This window comes from Diadema setosum, chromosome 11, assembly GCF_964275005.1.
Source record: "Diadema setosum chromosome 11, eeDiaSeto1, whole genome shotgun sequence".
In the NCBI taxonomy this organism is placed as follows: Eukaryota; Metazoa; Echinodermata; class Echinoidea; order Diadematoida; family Diadematidae; genus Diadema; species Diadema setosum.
The window spans coordinates 16,201,461-16,221,481 of record NC_092695.1 but is presented as its reverse complement, the minus strand read 5'-3'; the positions used below and the strand labels follow the sequence as shown (position 1 = coordinate 16,221,481).

The 20,021-nt window shown below is 40.8% G+C and overlaps 1 protein-coding gene across 2 annotated transcripts in view; it reads left to right on the top strand.

The window, feature by feature from the left end:
* The first annotated feature begins 6 nt into the window (after positions 1-6).
* The window catches only part of LOC140235060 (cytoplasmic dynein 2 heavy chain 1), an 87,333-nt gene continuing 67,318 nt past the window's right edge, over positions 7-20,021 (top strand). Inside the window, exons 1-14 of one of the 2 annotated variants that reach the window (XM_072315098.1) lie at positions 7-46; positions 4,105-4,402; positions 5,095-5,241; positions 6,386-6,548; positions 7,110-7,373; positions 10,611-10,843; positions 11,523-11,694; positions 13,605-13,755; positions 14,794-14,941; positions 15,605-15,780; positions 16,549-16,744; positions 17,291-17,551; positions 18,407-18,505; positions 19,618-19,757. In XM_072315098.1, coding sequence (XP_072171199.1) covers positions 4,202-4,402; positions 5,095-5,241; positions 6,386-6,548; positions 7,110-7,373; positions 10,611-10,843; positions 11,523-11,694; positions 13,605-13,755; positions 14,794-14,941; positions 15,605-15,780; positions 16,549-16,744; positions 17,291-17,551; positions 18,407-18,505; positions 19,618-19,757 — 2,351 coding nt within the window. In that variant the 5' untranslated portion in view covers positions 7-46; positions 4,105-4,201. Of the gene's footprint in view, positions 47-4,104; positions 4,403-5,094; positions 5,242-6,385; positions 6,549-7,109; positions 7,374-10,610; positions 10,844-11,522; positions 11,695-13,604; positions 13,756-14,793; positions 14,942-15,604; positions 15,781-16,548; positions 16,745-17,290; positions 17,552-18,406; positions 18,506-19,617; positions 19,758-20,021 lie in introns of those variants that run through there. The other variant, XM_072315097.1, reaches the window with a different exon arrangement.

Genomic DNA, 20,021 nt, shown 5'->3' with positions numbered 1-20,021 from the left:
GTAGGAAATTCCTGTGTGATCGAGAGGTGATCCACGACCGGCATTGGTAAGTTCATCCAAATTAAGTGACTGCTATTCACCAACGAATCGAAGGATTCATCAAATAAACATTTTTACTTGTTCATCTCACAGGTGATAACAAAATTCGTGTTGCACCATTAGTGGCTTGGAGAATACGTGATTGTGGCACGTAGATACGGAACGCTATTCCTTGGCAACCACATGTACATCGCCAGGCCGGTGGAGTCCCGTGCTTCTTCGCCCGGGTATCGCTGGGATGGTATCGTAGTAGGCCGCGGCTGCTCGCAGCAGCAGCCCATGCCATGGCCATGCATATAACCGGTTAGGCCTATGCACCTAAACGACTTATAATTTTACATATCATATAGTAGACGGTCTACCAGTGCAGATGTAGTGGCAAGGCATCAGCCAGATCTACCAAGGTCTAGAACGTTAATACTAGACACTATGTCTATATCTTTATGATCCTGTCTGTATCTCAGTTCGGGAAACCCACTCACAAGGGGGGCCCCTCCTTATAGGCCTAAGTAACCCGTCCCCCTTATAAGTAACCCCGTCCCCCTTATAAGTAATCCCCGGGGCACCCCTTATAAGGAGTCTCCACGCTTTTTTGCAATGCAACGCGAAAATGAAAGGACTGCGGCAATTCGCTTGATATGTCCATAAAACTTCACAAGTTTCCTAGTTACGAAATTTGAGCAAAATCGGTTCGAGGCATCATATCTAAAATCATGGATTTAAATGCGATGTCAAACGACCCATGCGAGTGCTGAAATGCGAGCGATTACTGGCGTGAGTGTCGCCAGGCGCGGCGGCGCGACAATGCTTGAGTGCAGACGTGGCGACTGACCTCCGTACTCAGTCGCCACATATGCACATATGCACGCACCCTGGCATTAGGGCACCTAGCCCCGGAGACCGCGCCACAAGGCGCGGTCCTGGCGGCTACCTCGCAGCTGAGCGGGAGCAAAAATCATGAATAACTACATTGCCACATTCACCGTACACGGCGACTTCACAAATAAAGAACGGCTAAATTTCTATCATAAACACAGTGACAATAAAAAATTAAATATACATTCCCTTTTCGACTTGGTTCTTCTCACCCATTTATCTGGAAACTGCAAAATTTTCCTCATTTATTAGGAGTAATAAGCGGCCTGCCCTAGTCAGTAGTGGAGAGACTTGCTACCATATCCATTAGTACGCATCTACGCATGCGTGAACAATGACGTCAACGTAACGGACGCTCAAGGATATATGCACCATCGCACGGTGCATATAAGGTGAAGTGAATCTGCATCATGTAGCGAACAATACAGCTGTCAATGCACTGCACTGCATGCATGCTGTGCGCATGTGCAAGTGATTGTTAGTTTTAGTGAGCATCGGTGAGCTGAAGATATTCGCCTTATAAGACAACATTTTCTGCATCATAAGCAATGAAATGCATCAAACAGTCAGCGAAATGAATCATTTAGGTTTAATCGACCCATGTAAGTATTCCTAGTAGTTTTTGTTGAAAAATTAAGGAAATATAGTGCCGAAACGGCACCATTTTGTACAACTCCTCGATCTTGATGCGAAAACGGTACAGCCGCCACACTTCGTGTGACAGCAGCCGCCACACAAAGTGTGGATGCGCAGAGAAGACAACGAAGGCAATGTTACTTAGCAACACCTACGCACTTTACTCTTGATGACAGCTCAACTTCGGTAATCTTCGTATCAATGCTAACGGTGATCGGCAGTATCATCAACAGCGCCCTCTACACTACTGGGACTATGCCCCTTTAAGAATCGGGGTTGCCGAAAAAGTGCTAAATATTAAAAGATTACGCCGTTCTGTTGCGAGATTTTTCGCTTATCGCAAGCTCAGAGTGTGATGGTACCCTCAAAAACACAAAAGAAAAACAAAATCTCTGTACGTGGCGATGCAGTGAATAACATGTAGCTCTACAGGGGCTGAATGCAAGTGCTGAGTCGCCAGAATTCGGACACCAATGGGTGCAGCAACGTCCCCGATGCAACCTTACGCCAACAAGGTTTGGTGCGTGCTCATTTTTCAGCAACCTTGTAATCAGTACAATTTCTAGAGAGGTCGTCCGAATTCTGGGTGATTATCAGGGTAATAATATTTGGGGATTTTGTGAAATTTTATGATGTATTTAACAAAATCAATATTGAAAAAAAAGTAGTTTGATATATATATATATATATATATATACACTCACTGTTGTGGAAATAATTTTGTATGTATTATTTGAGTTGAACAAATATTGCAGAAAAGTTTAAGTGTCCGAAAACTGGTGCTTTTACTCTAGATATTTGAAGAATGGACAAATCGAATCATGAATATTATAGGAATAGGATTAAGCTTTCTTATTGCAGTGCGTGTGCATCCATATCAATTATCATATATGTAGATCTAGGTTGTAAGCCTATTCGCCATTTGGGGCCTATTTCACGAGTACTGCCAATCAAGAGCTAGACTGCCAGTACTAGGTTTCTACAGTACTACTGTAAAAGTGGATATTTTCACGCGACTAATTTTTCGCGCTAGGCCGGGTCAGAAGAGTTTCGCGTGTTTTTAATTCCGCGGAATCAAGACATCACGCACGGGAACGTATGGCAAGCAAAAATATTCGCGTGTTTTTATTTTCGCGCTAGTTTCTGGTTGCGCGAAATGCGCGAAAATTTCAACACCGCGAAAATTTCCACTTTTACAGTATGCCGAACAGTGGTCAGTCCACAGACATTTTTGGCCTGAAGTGGTGTAGATCTGTACAAGAGTTTAGCCTACGCTGTCAAATTAAAGACGCCCGGTCGTCGTGAGAAAAAGCTCGCAATGGTAAATCTGAATCGTGCACACGCCGCGCATTCCGTGCAAAATTCCCATTCACCTGTGTGTTATTGAGATAGCGAGTATCATGTACGAACTAGACCGGATCCGAATACACGACAGAGGCCGAAGTTACTCTCTCCTGTAAAGCCGAACGCACGTAATGACGCCATTCTCAATCGTTTGGCTTACGGTTTTGGAGCATTCGGGATCTTTCTCTTGCTCATTATCTCAGCGAATGAGTACGCGTGCGCCTATGCGTACGCTGGCCTGGTAATACTGATGGATTGCATGCCTATTAATATTTATGCGAGAGTACGAGTAGCGAGCAATTATATATGTTGACTGTATGTAGGCCCTATCATACATACACTTCGTAACATCACAGTAATTCGCGATCGAAATATTCTAGGTCTAGTGACTGGTAAAACAATCATGAATCAATAAGTTTAGACCATAGCCTATATACTACAGCCTAGGTCTACTTACTGAAGTTGACACAGCTGGTTGACCTATTGGTACAGGGTCGGCTACTCGCCGTTTATTAATTATTACCACAGCTTGCAGCAAAGATCGTACACTCCATACGATCTTTGCTTGCAGTGCAGCACTGCTTCGCTGTGCAGCTCTGCCCCCGCTCTTGCAGGGACAGCAATTTCACCCCGTCTTATACCAGCACGAACCAGAGCATTTGCAGCTTGTGGGATCTACCACTTCAATGTCAGCAATAGACAAATCTGCGAATGATATGTCTTCTAGATCCATCTGAGGCCGTAGCCGTAGGCCCTTAGGCGTGATATTCTTCTTCGTCACACACAAAAATGAAAAACGTAACATAATTACAAATTGTCAAATTATTACGAGGATCGAGTCGCTACACAGACGGTTACTACTGTGCATATCGGCGCTGATCTAGCGACTTGCGGCACTAGCTCGCGAAATGTATTCGAGTCAATGAGCAGCACACGCAAAACCGAACAATCACATCCGAGCTTGTACCGAAGACTTGTCTCCTCGGCCTCTGTGAAGGAACATTTCGCTGATCCTCAAAATACTTTCGACAAGACATAGTTTCGTACTCGCGCGAACTGTGTTGCAGCATCAGCAAACAGAAATTTATCCCCATTGAAATCGAGGACCGAGCGTCTTTAACAATTTGTATCTCTATCAAATTCAAGCACCTCGTATAGCATATTTAAATCTTACAAATTAAATTTACATCTTGCTTTCTCTCGCTTTAGCTTTGCCTTTGTGCTTTGGTTGGGCAAGGACTGAATTGAGCCCTGTTTGCTTTGTGATGACATGAGGCTGAGAATCCGATTGCACATCACTTGAAAGATGCCAGCAGATGATGTGAGGAAGGAGCATTTGCTCTCTTCCTGTGCAGCTCTCCTGGGTATCCCGACTGGCGACGATGCCGTGACCAGCCTCCATTCTGCCCTGGAGCTGAACAACTTTCTGGACGATGGCAACTGTACCGTGCTATCGGCTAAGCTCAACAGCTCCGGGGTGAACAAGAAGATTTTTCTGGCAAATAAGGTAATGCAGCACCTTTACATGAACTTAGAACATATGTTACGCAAATATGCAAATACACAGACTATTCTACTGGACGTTTAGTAAGCAAGAAGAAGATAAGAACAACTACCAAGAATGTAGAATAGGCAAGGTGATTCCAATTTCCTATATGAAGAAAGATTATCAAGTGATTGTAGAGTAATTATCCTAGTTGTGATAGGGTGCCTTTTTGCAGCAGGGACCAGGGGCATTTTCATTCATCGACATCGATAAAACAGCTAAAGAATGTCAAGTATGCTCAATCCCTTTTTAGAACAGAAGCGGGAGTTATTATGGGAAGTAGAGGTACTCTTGCACCTGGTTGGGCCTTTTCATCAACGTATGAAATGGTCCCTGCCACAAATAGGCACCCTGTTGCAAACAGGGATGATTACTCTAGTCTCTGCTTTATTCTGTTCCTTCGCAAATATAAGTTAATCCAAGTAAAAAAAGAAAGTAGCTTCTCGTCCAAATATTTGGAAAGAGGTGATGTGGGAGGTCCTTACTATTTGATATCTTACTGTTTTTATTTCAAGTTGCTGCAAGTTGAATATTTACTGTTAATTTTGACTTTACAGTGTTGCTATGTGTGTGTATGTATCGTACCACAACAACCAACCACAGAGCTTCAATTCAAGTGATTGTTTTAAACATCTTTTTTTTTTCCTCATCAGATTACTGTGAGTGACACAGGAGAGAAAGTGGTAGCATTCTTCAAGCTTCGCCCAGATGTGATCTCCGCAGACAATATCCAGTCTGATGTCCTCACCATTTCCATGCTAGACTCTCCAGCCCAGGCCCTCTATCATGCAGTTGATAAGGTAAATCACCTGACTCCAAAGAAGGCTGCATATAGACTTTGTCGAAGTACCGAACTGTCTGTGACTGATTAGCCCACATGTTCTCAAGATCATGTCATTTTTATCAGTTTGTATATATACCTGGTCTTGTCAAATTACATATTGAAAATGATATTTTTGAATATGAAAGAACTGTAGTGCACTTTGAGGACCACTCTAATAAACGTAAGCATATTTTTGTTGTGATGACTACTGATGAAACTTATTAAAGTCGGACGATCCTAACCCCTAATGGTACGTTATTGTGTAACTCCTCCGAACGAACGAAATTTGTGCATGCAATTGCGCAATGCCAGACTGCAGTGCTATCCATAAACGTGTGGGACAATGCTGCCACTGAGACACGTGTGTGTGTGTGTACGCATCATACACTAACATCGTGACCGCGAGCTGCGGTGATTGGAGGAGAGAGGCCAGAAGACGCGTGGCTCTTTTGGCCTCTCTTCATGCGCATGCGCACTGTGAGTGTGTGTCCAATCGGAAGCTCGCATGGCTCGGACAGCCATTTTGGGTCAGGTGATTTTGAGCCCAGCGTGTGTTCGCTGACCCATTGAGCCAGCGCTATTCTCATTCGGTGTCACGACATTTGATACAGAATGGGGGGAGGCAGCATGTAGCGTTCGTCTCCGTGCCGCACAAACCACTCGCCATGATTGTAAGGCTTTAATCCCAGATTCTGATTTCAGAAAACAAAAAAATCTGTATTCCACATTGGAAAGTCCTCAAATGCTCTATATGAATTGACAGTGTCTCTGCAAACAAATTTTATTAATTTCTTGTGAGATCATTTTTCTTAAAACATCTTTTTGCATAATTAAGTGACTGTTAAATTATGTTTTTAATATTTCTTATCATATGGCCTATGCTACATGAAAGATTAATTGTAGAATTGTGTGGAAAGACTTCAATGCTAGGAAATTAACGTTTAACCTGGTCAGTCAGGTGAGTGGGAAGTTGTGTCTGTGATGCCCCCATAAAATAACATAAATGCTATTAAAGGTAACTAATTCGGTATGGTAGAGAGAGTTATCCTTATACAATATTGAAATGTTCATTGAGTTACGGAAAGTAACCAAGTCAGTTATCTATCTGTTCGTGTGTGCAGGTCTTTGCTCCTATTCTGATAGAGGACGAGAAGTACAACCGCTCCTTTAACCCAAAGTTGCAGAGCCTCCTTAGCGAACTGAGGGCAGGGCTGAAGAGTCTTGTCAGGAGAAAGGACCCTTCCCAAGCTGGCACAGACAAGAGAGGAGATGACGACTTTGCAGGCAAGATTTTAGCTTCTGTCCCCTCCTCTACTATGAAAACATGGAGTGTTTCACAGTATGAGAAGAATACGTACAGAAATACTCTCATCCCCAAAAGTATCAAGTGAAGTTCACTGAAATTGGCTAGGAGTCACAAAACCTGCCAAAGAAAGTGTACCTATGAATAAAAGAGGTGAACTTACTTAAATCATAACAGGCTGACCTTGCCTTTGCTTTGACTTTGCTGCTGCCACTGAAATGAGACTTGCAAGGACATTTAACAAAGTTGTCATGTTCTTTTTTTAGTTTCTAGTTTAATTTTGATGTGGAAGTTAGGTGAGCCGTGATAGCGCATCTTTTGAAACCCTCTCATATTATTTGTTTTTTTGAAAGAGTGAAGCTTTTTCACTGTAATACAGAATGCTCTTTTTTTTTTCTTTTTTTTTTTGCTTTTATGGGCTGATGAAGTAAACATGTGTGCTATGTCTATGCTGCTTTTGAAGAGAGTGCAGATGAAGGATTTTAATTGACAGATTTAAGCAATGAGGTTGAATTTCTCTCTGATGTCTTCCTCTGATTCAGGCATTCTGACCCCGGCGGATGAGTTCCAGTTCTGGTCGGAAGTGGCAATGTCTGGGCGGAACGAAGAGGCCCGGGAGCGTGCCCAGCACTTCCTTTCCTTCTTCGAGACGGTATCGCGAGAGTTTGAAAGTCTGGACAGCTTGTCCCTGGAGGAGGTCCAGGAACTGGTTGATACCACTCAGGATGCTGTCGATGATGTCTGGAAGCAAGGGGAGTTTGACCCCTATCCTGAGAAGAGGATGGCCCACCTGCTCGAAGTCATAGGTCAGTAGAGATGCAGTTTTGCTCGATCATTCTCCCCCTATTTCTGTAATGAAGATTCATAATGACAACATTATGACTGATAATGGTGATGATGGTGACGATGATAATATGGTAGAAAAATTAGGAGCAGTAGTGATAGTAAAATCATTCTGCTACTACTACTGCTACTGCTGCTGCTGCTGCTGCTGCTGCTACTACTACTACTACTACTACTACTTCAACTACCACTACTGCTACTACTGTAGGGGCAGTGATTTTCCGTTTCAAAAAATTGCCTTTTCCGTTTCAGAAAATCATGAATTCCGTTTCAACATGGTGAAAAAACGGAAATTCCGTTTTCCCATATGAATTGTACATACAAAAAATGCAAATTCCGTGTACATGTATTTGTATGCAAAAATGAACAAAAATTAAATGATTGCTATTTGAAGTTTGTGTACCTGTATACATTCATACATGTTATGCATAGTGTATACCTGATGATTTCCAACCTCTGTACCACACACCCACGAAGACAAATGAAATGAAACATCAGTATTACAATTTATTTATTTCGACTGTCAAAACATGCAATCAATTTATCTTTCTTCAGTCAATAATCCAGACAAGAAACTAGCGCTCATTTCACTCTGATCTTTCCCCACTCTGGCCTCGGTCCCCCCCCCAAAAAAAAAAAAAAAAAAAAAAAAAAAACCGAGGAAACACACACACACACACACATTGCAACACAACAAAAACCTCTCCCCTACACCTTCCCGATTTCCGTGTTTCTGTCAGGTGAAACGACATGTTCAAATACAAGAATAAAACAACAGTAGATATTGATAGAAACTTGACACCCATTCATGCCAGCCAGGCGCCAGGCTGCCATGTAACTTCAGAGCACATTCCGACAGCTGGCTGGCAAACCACATGGCAGAGGAATTTGCGCGCGTGTGTAAATTGCTCGACTGGAGGGAGGGCCTGGGAACAGCCCCTTGGTGATTAGTCTGTGAGTTATCAATATCAGAACTTTTGAACAATTGCAAACATCATGATACTATTTTGTCTTCCTTTTGGACTGAAAGAAAAACATCAAAAAGACGAGTTGAGTGTCACAAATTTTTACATAGCCATGCAAAAAGATTACTACACTCATGTCATGGCAAGAAATGAATCAATATTCCAAGACAAATACAAAGCAGCCTCGGGTACCTATAGAGGGTGACATCGAGGCGCCATGCATTCAACCATGCACGTTGGGGAGCAACATGTTGGAGTTGGCAGGGAGGGGTGATCCTTGAGTTTGTGAGAACTTCCGGATACTCAGTGACAACACGATTGTGACAATCTCAAAACAAAGCTAAAGCTTCTTGTGGTCTCACGCCCAGCAAATCTGTGTGCTACTTCTCAATTCGAAGGAACTTTATCTCTGATCTGTTGAGTTGTTTTTGCTGATTCTTAGGAACTTTTCATGCCTGAAGTTCAAATGGATGGTTGCCAAAAATTTCATGATTCACAAAGCTTCAGAATTTACTGAAACATTGCCTACTATATTCATTTGAAATGTCAAATTTAGAGGGTACAAATCAATGTTGATGATCATCCACATAGATTTGCATCCTCTAAATTTGACAAATATTTCAAATGCATTTAGACAATATTTCAGTAATTTATTTTAGACTGTTGATGCTGCAGTAAAAACATCAGAAATTTCATATGAACTTGGAAGTGTTAGGATGAAGACAAAAAAAAAAATCTCAGCAGAAAACAAATACAAGTCTTTTTTATTGTCACTGGTAGTCACATTTGTGTTTTACAGATTGATAAATCAATAGGTATTATAGTATTGTATTACACATAGTTACAATTTCATGAAAAATTTGACATTCTAACACCTAAATTAAGCTCATCAAATATCACAGGAGAGTGATTTTAAGGAGCTTAAATGAAAGAAATATAAAATCATTACATTTGTAATCCTGGGTCTTCGCCCTGGGGCTTCGACTTGAGCTATCTTTTTATAGTTAAACATTCTTTCCCTGTTCATCTCCAACACCCCAGACAGTTCATGACCGCCAAGAATGCGCCAGTACGCGCGGTTTCTTCTGTTGATTGGTCTCGCTCGCTCTCTCTCTCCACCCCTCCCTATTCCCCAGTCTGGCACCTGGCATCGTGGGATTTTTCTTTTTTTCTGCGTGAACTTGGTGTTCACTCTTTATCTACTGAATCATGCATTGTGCGCTGTGCTCTACACACGACACAGAGCAGGCAGGCATTGCAAATCACCACTCGACTCACCTGCTGGCAGCTGACCGCGAGCAGAAAACAGCAGACAGTTTCTTCTGTTGCTGCTACTTTTACTGCCAAAATACTGGCTTTATCATCACACATCATTCGGCGAGACACACATTGTGTTTTGGAATATAAATGGACTTTCTTCTATATGGTTATGATTGTTGGTGTTGGATTGAGTAAGTGTTCGACAGTTATTGAAACTCAGTCTCTGTAGTCTGTGAATATCGTGGACATGTAATAATGATTAATTTACAGCTTCTGTTGGATTTATTTTTACTTTTATGTGTTTTATTTTGTTGAAAAGTGATTTTCCGTGTGGATTATTTTTTCCGTTTCAAATGGCCGTTTCCGCGTTTTCCGTCCGTTTTCCGCGATCGCGGAAAATCACTGTCCCTACTACTGCTACCTCTGCTGCTGCTGCTGCTGCTGCTGCTGCTGCTGCTGCTACAATTACTACTACTATTACTACTATTACTACTACTCTACTAACAATGTGCTTACTGGGTAGTACTTGAAATTGCACAATTAAACCAACTTCTTTTGTTCTATGTAGAGAAATTGAGGTGTTGAGATGTCCATGTCTGCCTGTGAGACACAATGATCCTAATATATGTGTTATATCAGTGAAGTTGTTGCAGTATTGGAAATGCAGAGATTCTTCTTTATTTTTTCCTTAGCCCATAGCAACATTACCATGCAGTAATATTGGCTTACAGTATGCTTTTGGATTTATTTTCGGGTGTAGAGTTGACTTGATGTATTTCTATGATGCTGTCCAGCAGTTTTGCCAAAGAGGGTTGTAGTAAGCCACATGAATAGTGATGCTGCCTTACTTCCATATAATTCAAATACAAGGGGAAAGAAGCATTGTTTAGAAAGAAGTATGTAGAAAAGGGCTGTTGAAATCTGTTACTTATGACTTTTTGATTTCTCCCTTTTACCCAATTTGTTCTATTCTAGGCAGTGCATTTGGGCGTTTCATCCAGCGCAAGCTTGCAGCCTTTGCCCTCTGGCAGGACCCCTTCCACAAGGTAAAGCAGGCTCTGCTCAGTGGCATCGCCATCTGCCTCAGGTGGGTGGCCAGCTGCGAGAAGCTCACCGAGCAGTTCTGGAAGAGGGACCCCATGCACCCCTGGAAGGGGCCTAAGTTCACCTCTGAAAGTCTCTCCCAGCTCTCCAAGAGACTGCAAGAGGTAATTAACATGGTTTGATATGATTGTTCTGTGCTTGGGTAGAGATGAACTGGTTTAGGTATTACTTGGTAACAAGTGGGCTTTCTTCACCTGAGATGTCTGTAGGTTTAAATAAAAAAGTTGGGATATGTCAGGATCGCATAACAGAGCAATTTGTTACATAGGAGAGAGAAGTTTGGTCCAAAGGTGTTAGAGGGTTCAACTCGATCTTTTTAAATGCTTCTAGAAACTGATGAGAATTTTTAGTGGCAGGAAAACACACATATGTACTCAGTGGAGATGTCATTATGAAGAGGATTTTTTTTTAAACTGTCCCATTGAAAGTCAGTGAATTGATAAATAAATTGAAGTATAGTTTGTCTCAGAGGATGCCCATTAGTCATACTGTTTATGCATACCTATCAAATCATTATGACTTCTTATGTAGTGAAAATTTCAATTTGAGAAGATACCCATGATTCTTGCAAAGTGCCCACCAACCAGTCCTGCCACTAACAGGCAGGAGCTGTAAAATTAACATTAAAGTAATAGAATTGCTTCCTCAAGTAACTTTTGAAATCCATCAAATGACTCTAGAATCATGTATGGTACATTAAGATGGGACGAACATGGCAAGTATAAGAGTGGAACTTCTATCAGTCTGTGATGTAGAATTGATCTCAAATCATGACATTGTCAGATCTCGACGCTGAGGACGATCCACGAGCAGATGGTGCGTCTGCTGTCGGCTGGTGAGCAAGAGGAGGTGAGACTGAAGGATGTCTTCTCTGCCTTCTCCGGGCTGAATGCTCTCCAGTACAACCCTTACACTGAACCCATGTGGAGGGCTGCTGTTGCTCAGTTTGAAAGAGGTATGTACAAAAGCTCACTTCCCCCACAAGATTTGATTCTGGGGATGTGGTATAAACTGTAGTTTGTTCCAAGTTTCCCATAAAAATCTGGTTGCTCCGTGTCGAGTTAATGGCTTTTGTCACGTGAATGTCACAACATCTCATGTGTTGTCTTAGAGTGATATTAACTGCCAAAGAGTTTAAAATACTCTTGTCCATTGCTGTTGGAAATAGTGTATGGTAGGCGGTACAGTAGGTGAACAAAGGATATGAGAGGAAGTACTAAACCAAAAATTTTTCTTGTGCCAAACAGAAATGCACTGAACATTTACTTTTTAAGTACTTATGGAGTTTGACTCCTATTCTAACACTTGATGATGTAAAGAAGACATTTGACAGAAATTCAGAGAGCTTGGAATACAGGGCTTCTGTAAAAGAAACCAAAACTTAACAAAACTTTTTGCTTTTTTAATAAATGAGTGGTCCTTGAGAATTCCAGTACTTTTTTTTTTATTTTTTTTTTATTTTAATCTCTCATTTTGCATTTCTCCCACAGGAACCTTTTCAGGATTTAACTGTCATCAATTTTCCTCTCCATTTTTTTTTTCTCTCTCTCCTCTGCAGCATTTATTTCTAGGATCCACCCAAGCCCCCTCTCCTTTACTTCGTGAATTTTTTTGTTCTTTTTCTTCTTCTTTTCTTTGTCTTCTCCCCCCCCCCCCTCTCTCTCTCTCTCCCTTCTCTCAACATAGTCTCAACTCTCCTCGACTTACCTTTCCTTCGCGGGATTATTTGTCCTTTCTCCATTGATTCTGCATTCCATAATCCACATTGTTCTTCTCTTGGTTTCATGAATCTTCACTTCTCTCTCCTATCTCCATGATTTTCCAACATTCAACTCCTCCCTCTTCTCTTCCCTTCTATTTCATCTTTCTCCTTCTATTTCATCTTTCTCCTTCTATTTCATCTTTCTCCTCCTAACGATGTCCGAACATCTTGCTTGATTCTCACTCTATTCTTACCACTCTCTCTGTTCCCTTCTCTACCGTCTCCACTAGTGCAACTTCATCTTCTAGCCCATTACTGTCCCCCACTCTTCACTTTTTGCCCTCCTTACAACCCCCATATGTCGCTTCCCTCTTCAATTCTCCTCTTTCTAGGCTCTTCTGCCAAACAACGATCCGGTTAAGGACTGCATACACATGGTGTCACCGCAAATCTTTTTCCCTATTTTTTTTTTTCTATAGCTAGGCAATTAAACTCTTGCATATAAATGTATGGCAAAGTCAATTACAGAAACTCCCATGTATTTTGGTTCTTCTTAATTGAATAAAATTGCATGAATAACTGCTTAGGCAAAATTGTTCCAGCCTTAGATGTTGCAAAGTAAATGATGTGAAAGTTTTATTTTCAGTGATGAGCATGCATTCATGACAGGGTTTTTATTCATTCAATGTTAGCAGTTTCCGAGTGTATGCATATCCTGTTCTTGTTTGTATGAGTTTTTGTGTACATTTGTGTCCATGGATGCATCTTTATATGAGTATTTCTGTTTAGATTTAAGTATAATCTATGCATTTTGGGAATTAATTATTTGTGTCAATATTTGCATCAAGTGAAATGTGTTTGTGTAAGTGACTGTTAGGCTTGAATTCACAAGAGTAAATCCATGATTTTAAGCGTAGTCCATGGCCTATGAAATAAAAGATTACAATTTGCATACCTCGTGCATGTTGAGTGTGTGTTTATTTTTGGAGGTCTGTTGGCATACTCCAATATGTCACGTGCATGTATACAGACGAAACTTGCTCCGTCCATGGACTACATTGAAATTACTTTCCTTAGTGAATTTTGGCCTCACTCTTTTGTCAAAATAACAAATGACATGATGTGTCAACTGACTCCACTTTAAACCTTTTCAACATTGGCAGCGATCAATCCCGCTGAGAGGCGCATAGCCATCAAACTGAGGTCGCAGTTCCGTAACGTTGAGGGCAACCCCAGCCAGCTCCTTAGAGAGTTCCAAAAGAACAAGGAGCTTGTGAGCCGGGAGAGCATTCGCAAGGAGGTTGTGTCAGAGAGGTGAGTATGTCCAGACATAAAGTTGGCTCTGTGCAGCATCATTACCATATCTGAAGTGGCTTTTTTTTAATGTGTGTGTGTGCATATTTTACATATAAATCCATATATGCCTTGATACTTTCCTTCCTCCTGTAAAGCTATCACGCGGTTCATTTCTTTCTAGTCTTTGTGTATTCTAGCCCTGTATTGTCCATATTTTCTGTCATATATATTATTTCCTCTGTATTTGTCTATTAGATATCTTTGATATGTACTGTGTCACATCTTTCACATCTATTAAATCTATTTCTTTGGATATCTTCAGCATCTACCACATGGTTTAGATCTAGTATATCTTCTGTGTCTGTCTATATCTGTGATATCTCCCACATCTTTCTATCTAATCTGTTAAATCTATTTCTTTGGATATCTTCAGCATCTACCACATTGTTTAGATCTAGTGTATCTGCTGTATCTGTCTATATCTGTGACATCTCCCACATCTTTCTTTCTATCTAATCTGTTAAATCTATTTCTTTGGATATCTTCAGCATCTACCACATTGTTTAGATCTAGTGTATCTTCTGTATCTGTCTATATCTGTGATATCTCCCACATCTTTCTATCTAATCTGTTAAATCTATTTCTTTGGATATCTTCAGCATCTACCACATTGTTTAGATCTAGTGTATCTTCTGTATCTGTCTATATCTGTGATATCTCCAACATCTTTCTATCTAATTTATCTTTATTGGATTTTGTCCGTGTCTTTGACATCTACCACAACTTTCATATCTGTTATATCTTTTTTATTTGTCCATATCTACCAATTTCTACCATATAGAGGGTATATCTTCCCTATCTGTCCATGTCTTCCCAGATATCTATCCCATTTTTCATATGTATAATATATTACCTAGTATCTACTGTAAAACAAAGGGGCACATTTCATCCATAATCTTATTGAATCAACCTTAATAAATAACATTTATAGCACTTATAATACAGGCATTTCTAAGCACATAAACCTTGACATGCTTCTCCTTGTTTCCCCATCAGAGAGACACTCCTGGGCCAGCTACAGGTGTATCTGAAGGCCATCAAGGATGACTTCAACGTCCGGACGAGTGAGAGCAGTCCACCCACCAGCAAGAACCTGCCTGAAGTGGTCAATAACATAGTCTGGGTGCGGCAGCTCGAGGCGAAGGTGGGTGCTAAGTTGTCAAGTCGTGCCTGTTGCAACTTCTAAAATGGTGCAGCAGTATATTCTCTCGTGAAAGTTTACTGAGTGCCCCACACACAGATGTTTCAGTGGTGCTGTTCTTGGTCAACAGATATTCTTATTCTCCACAATACTGATGCAACAGAAGTTGCTGCATTTTAGATATTCATTTAAAGGGACTGTAAAGTACTGCTTGAGGTCGGGATTCAGGTTTATAACATTCCTAAGTGAGATAATGAGAAACCTCCTATAAAATATGAAAGAGCATGTGATTTTAAGAAGGATTCAATCTTTATTTTATGAAAATTGATTTTTTAATGGCTGGGATATCCAAAGAAGTGATAATAATAAAAGGCAACAGGCCACGCTTTTTATTAAGATCTCTTTGTTTCACCTTGTTTTTGGATATCTCAGCCATTTCAAAACTGATTTTCATCAAACAAACTTTTGATACCCCTTTGGATTGCATGTTCTTTGACATCTCATAGAGAGGTTTCTGAATATCTCGCAAAACGTTAAAAGCTAAATCCTCACCTCAACCAGAACTGTACACACCCTTTAAAACAAAAAAAACCAATGTTTTCCTTAATGGAGAAGATATGAATGTGCTGGTGTAATATTTTTATTTTCTTTTGCTTTCTGCTTCAGGTTGAACAGACGTCCCAAGTGGCTGACACGCTGCTCAATGACTTGTCTGGCTTTGGCCGTTTCAGACGGGATGCAGGAGATCTGCTGGATGAACTGCGGAACTGGCGACAGGACCAGTTTGACTCCTGGTCCAGCGAGATGCAAGCAGCCATTGATGATCCCAACAAACCCCTCAGGTAAATTTAATGTCATAATCAGATATTTTTTTAATAAGGCCCTTGTAGACTAATGGGAAAATTGCATCTGCAACCTCACACTGATTGACTGTGCTGCATGCAATGTGTAAACACACAACCAAACTGGCAACCTCCTACTTATATTATTCTTTGTAAAGATTCATTTGGGGGATATAAAGCAAATGTATTATGCATGGTTTTGAGCCACTTGCAAAAACATGGATTCCTCTGTGATAGAAATATCACTATTTGCTGCCACCTCAGAATCCATAGTTTCAAATAGAGCCTTACAGTATGTGGTATATTTGTTTGCTATCATCTAGTTTCAGTCTGTAAAAGATTTTACCAAAGAGAGCTGATTGTCACTGGCACATTTTCGACTTGAATGGCTATTAGAAAGAGGTTGTAGATGAAGAGATCATATATTTTCAAGGTAATTATTATCTTGTGGTTCTTAATAATTTGAGGGAGGAATACACAAAGCTAATGCTGATTAATATTCAGAAAGCCTCTAAAGTCAGCCATTTTGACATGAGGGATAAGTGAGAAGATGCAAAAGTAATATGCTTTCATAGTGTAATAATATGACCACCATGCAAGATTTATTCCTGATATTTGACATATGTGGTGTGGTGATGGTAGAGTTTTCACAGCTTTGATGAGTTGCTTGTTTTTTAAATCGTGAATGAATGTCAGTTTCTCATTTTCCAAATCATGAATAAAAGCAAGTTGCTCTACCGATATACATTTGTATGACACCATTGCCAGTTTGCAGATGACTGGTAGACTGATGGAGTTTGAGACAAAGAACAATGAGCTGAAGGTTTCATACAGCGAGCGGCTTGTCACTCTCATGAGGGAGGTGCGACAGTTGCAAGCCCTGGGCTACCCAGTGGCAGCCAAGATCCAGCACACTGCTGCCACGGCGCAGAAGTTCTACAAGCATGGCGTCATACTCAAACAGGTTTGTTCTAGTGTATGGCATAACTGTTTAAGTCAGTGGAGTTTGGGATTTTGTGTGTGTGTAAAATGTATGTTATAATAAGTTTGCCTTCTACCTTTGTGCTTGGAGAAAGTGAGGGAATGTGTCTATCGGACATCAGCAGCATTATGCAGTTAATAGCATTTGTGTGGGAAAGGGGAGGAAAAAGGAAGAGGGGGAGAGAAAAATAGAGGGAGTAGACAGATGCGAAGATACAATTTGAATGGTGAGAGATGAACTGCGGATGGGTAGGAATCAAAAGTATAGCTATATATACCAGTATTCATTTAAATTCAATTCAAAATTTTTTAAATATTCTTTTAAACAAAATATATAAACGTTGATAGAAGTGTGTGTTTGTAGAATGGATTGATGAATGGATGGATGGATGGATGAATCATATGTTGTTAGGAGGGACTGTTGATGGTAGGTAGGTAAAACAAGGGAAAGGAAGGAAGGTTGTTCTAGTTCTTTTTCGATCTCACTTGGATTATTCCAATCACTACTCTGCTCCTCTCCCCACCCAAGGTGGCGCACTTTCACAACAGCATCGCAGAGCAGATGATCCCCAGCCAGCGCAACATGATGCTGCAGTCAGCGCTGGCCTTTGAGCGCATCATCAAGAACCCGCGGGCGGGGTCCAAGGACGAGGGTAAGGGCAAGGTGCAGGTGACGTGGGACAACCCCAAGGAGCTGGAGGAGTACATCACCAAGCTGCAAGGAGCTGCCGAGAAGCTGACCACGGAGAACAGGCGGCTCAGGAAATGGCACTACACTGTCTCAGAGAAGGTTAGCTATCATTTTAGTTCCTACAGATATCCTTTCCCCTCGTGGGATAAGTGAGCTTTTGAATCAGAACAAGCAGATGTCCTCACTTCTAGTAGAAGATGTTTGTAAGCTCTAAGCTATAAATGATGAAATCTTGAAATCCTTGAACACTTCCCCCTTTTTTTGGAGGGGGGGGGGGGAGGGGGAAAGAGATGGGGAAGGGTTGGTAGCAATTGGTATTCATTTTCATTAGTGTCAAGGTATAAATTATACGATACACATGTGACAATTGGGACTTGCCTTTATTTGTACCCTTTGGAAAATGCTGCTCTTGCAGTGAAACATATAAGTATTTGTATGTGCTGAATATACCTACTGTATGCTGCAACTAGTACCTGGGCTTAGTTTACGTGCTATTTTGTAATCACGCTACTCAGCTGCATACTCTGTCTTCACGTCTTTGTCTTCCATTTGGCCATTCATTCACAATCGTGTTGAAACCATTGGTTTGACGATTTTTCTTTATTGATTCCAATGACGATTGATGAACACGTCCTCAACCGTTTGAATATAATGTTTCACCACCATACTGTGCACTGTAACTTCGAAACCAAATTAGAAGGAAGGCAAAATGGCACTATACCTAGCTGTAGTTACGATTACAATCCGAATATGCTGGAAAATTGTATTCCTCCTTTGGGTTGTACTGCATGCCTCCTTCCCCTCATCAGCTCTTTACATGTTTCTCATTCAGAGCAAAAGGTGGAGCTACTTGTAATATCTGTCATTACAGAATCTTTGAAATGATGTGCTGGAAGCAAACTTAGGAAATTTCCTATCCTCCTTGCCAACCAACACTTTGTGCTTGATTTCCAGGTTGTGTCTCTGATGTCCATCGATCTACTTCGCCAGCAACCAAGATGGAAGGAGGGTCTGCAGGAGATACGAGGCATCATGGCTTCTCTTGAAGCACAGGTAGGATTTTCCCCCAGGATATATGTTATCTATATGATGATAAGATGAAGACTCATCTTTTCCGGCATCTTTGTGAATGATGTGTGGCACTTTTTAGGAGCTGGGCGCCTTTGAATGTTTCTAACAGATAAATGGCGCCATACAAATGCTGTTTCATCATCATCATCATCTACGCAACGATACATGGAGCAGACATGTTGTTATGTAGAGAAATATTATCTGCTATCCCTACCTCTCTACGAGTCTATCTACCTATATAATGTCCATCTATTCATCTATCTTATCTGTCTTATCGAATGTAAAACGAGAAATGTTCGCATGCATTTTAATTTTGCAAATTTCGCGATCGTGAAGATTCGCGAAATTAAAATGCACGTGAAAGTTCTTTTCTACACTATATGCATTGAATGCCAGTGGCAGTCCGCGAAAATTTCATGCCGCAAAAAAGGCCATCAGCTCCAATTTGCGAAAAATTTATGCCACGAATATATCATGTTTTACAGTATCTTATCTATCTTATCTGTCTTATCTATCTATCTATCTGTCTATCTATCTATCCATCTATCCATCTATCCATCTATCTATCTACCTATCTATCCATCTATCCATCTATCTGTCTATCTATTTGTCTATCAATCTGTCTATCAATCTATTCAATCTATCTATCTATCTGTCTATCAATCTATTCATGTATCCAACTATCTATCCATCCATCTATAAATCTAAGTATCTAGGTTATCACAAGCAAAATTATTCCCATGCTTTTATTTTCACACTAGCTTTTGGTCATACAAAATGTGCAAAAATGTTCACATAGCAAAAACTTTCACTTTTACAGTATTTATCTACCTCTCCATATATCTATCTATCACTGTCACTCATCCATCATCAGGCTGTTTTGTTACTATCTTGTTGTCCTTGCCCAATACCAGCTTCTGAAAACAAAATGTTAGACAAAAAAAAAAAAGAAGAAAGAAAAATGATCTGAGCCGTAAGCATGAGTGCATTGTGTTGTAATTTACCATTTATTATTATTACCATTTTTGATGATTGACGTTCTTGAGCTCACCTCCACTGCTGTTGTGCCTATCTTGACCTCTCTGCATTACCAGGGCTACAAGAGTCAGGACATGAAGTCGTGGAAGATGCACTGGGACCGCCAGCTCTATAAGGCCCTGGAGCACCAGTACCAGATGGGCCTTGAGGCCCTGAACGAGAACCTACCAGAGATCAAGGTGGAGCTGGTTTATAGGTGAGGAAAGATGGAGACGACAGTATTGAGGAGAGTTAAAAGTTGGGAGCCCCTAGTTTATGAAACATTGTATTTATGTGTGTGTGTGAGAATGTGTGAGTGTGTATGTGTTTTCAGAACTGAATTTCTCTCTCCCTCTCTTTGAGTGTTTGAGTAGATGCCTTGATGGATACAAGCACCACATTATGACCAGGGGAGTATTCAAATGGTCGTCTCTGCTGCTAATAGTAGCCGAAGATTTGATCCTATTTCTTTATCATCTCT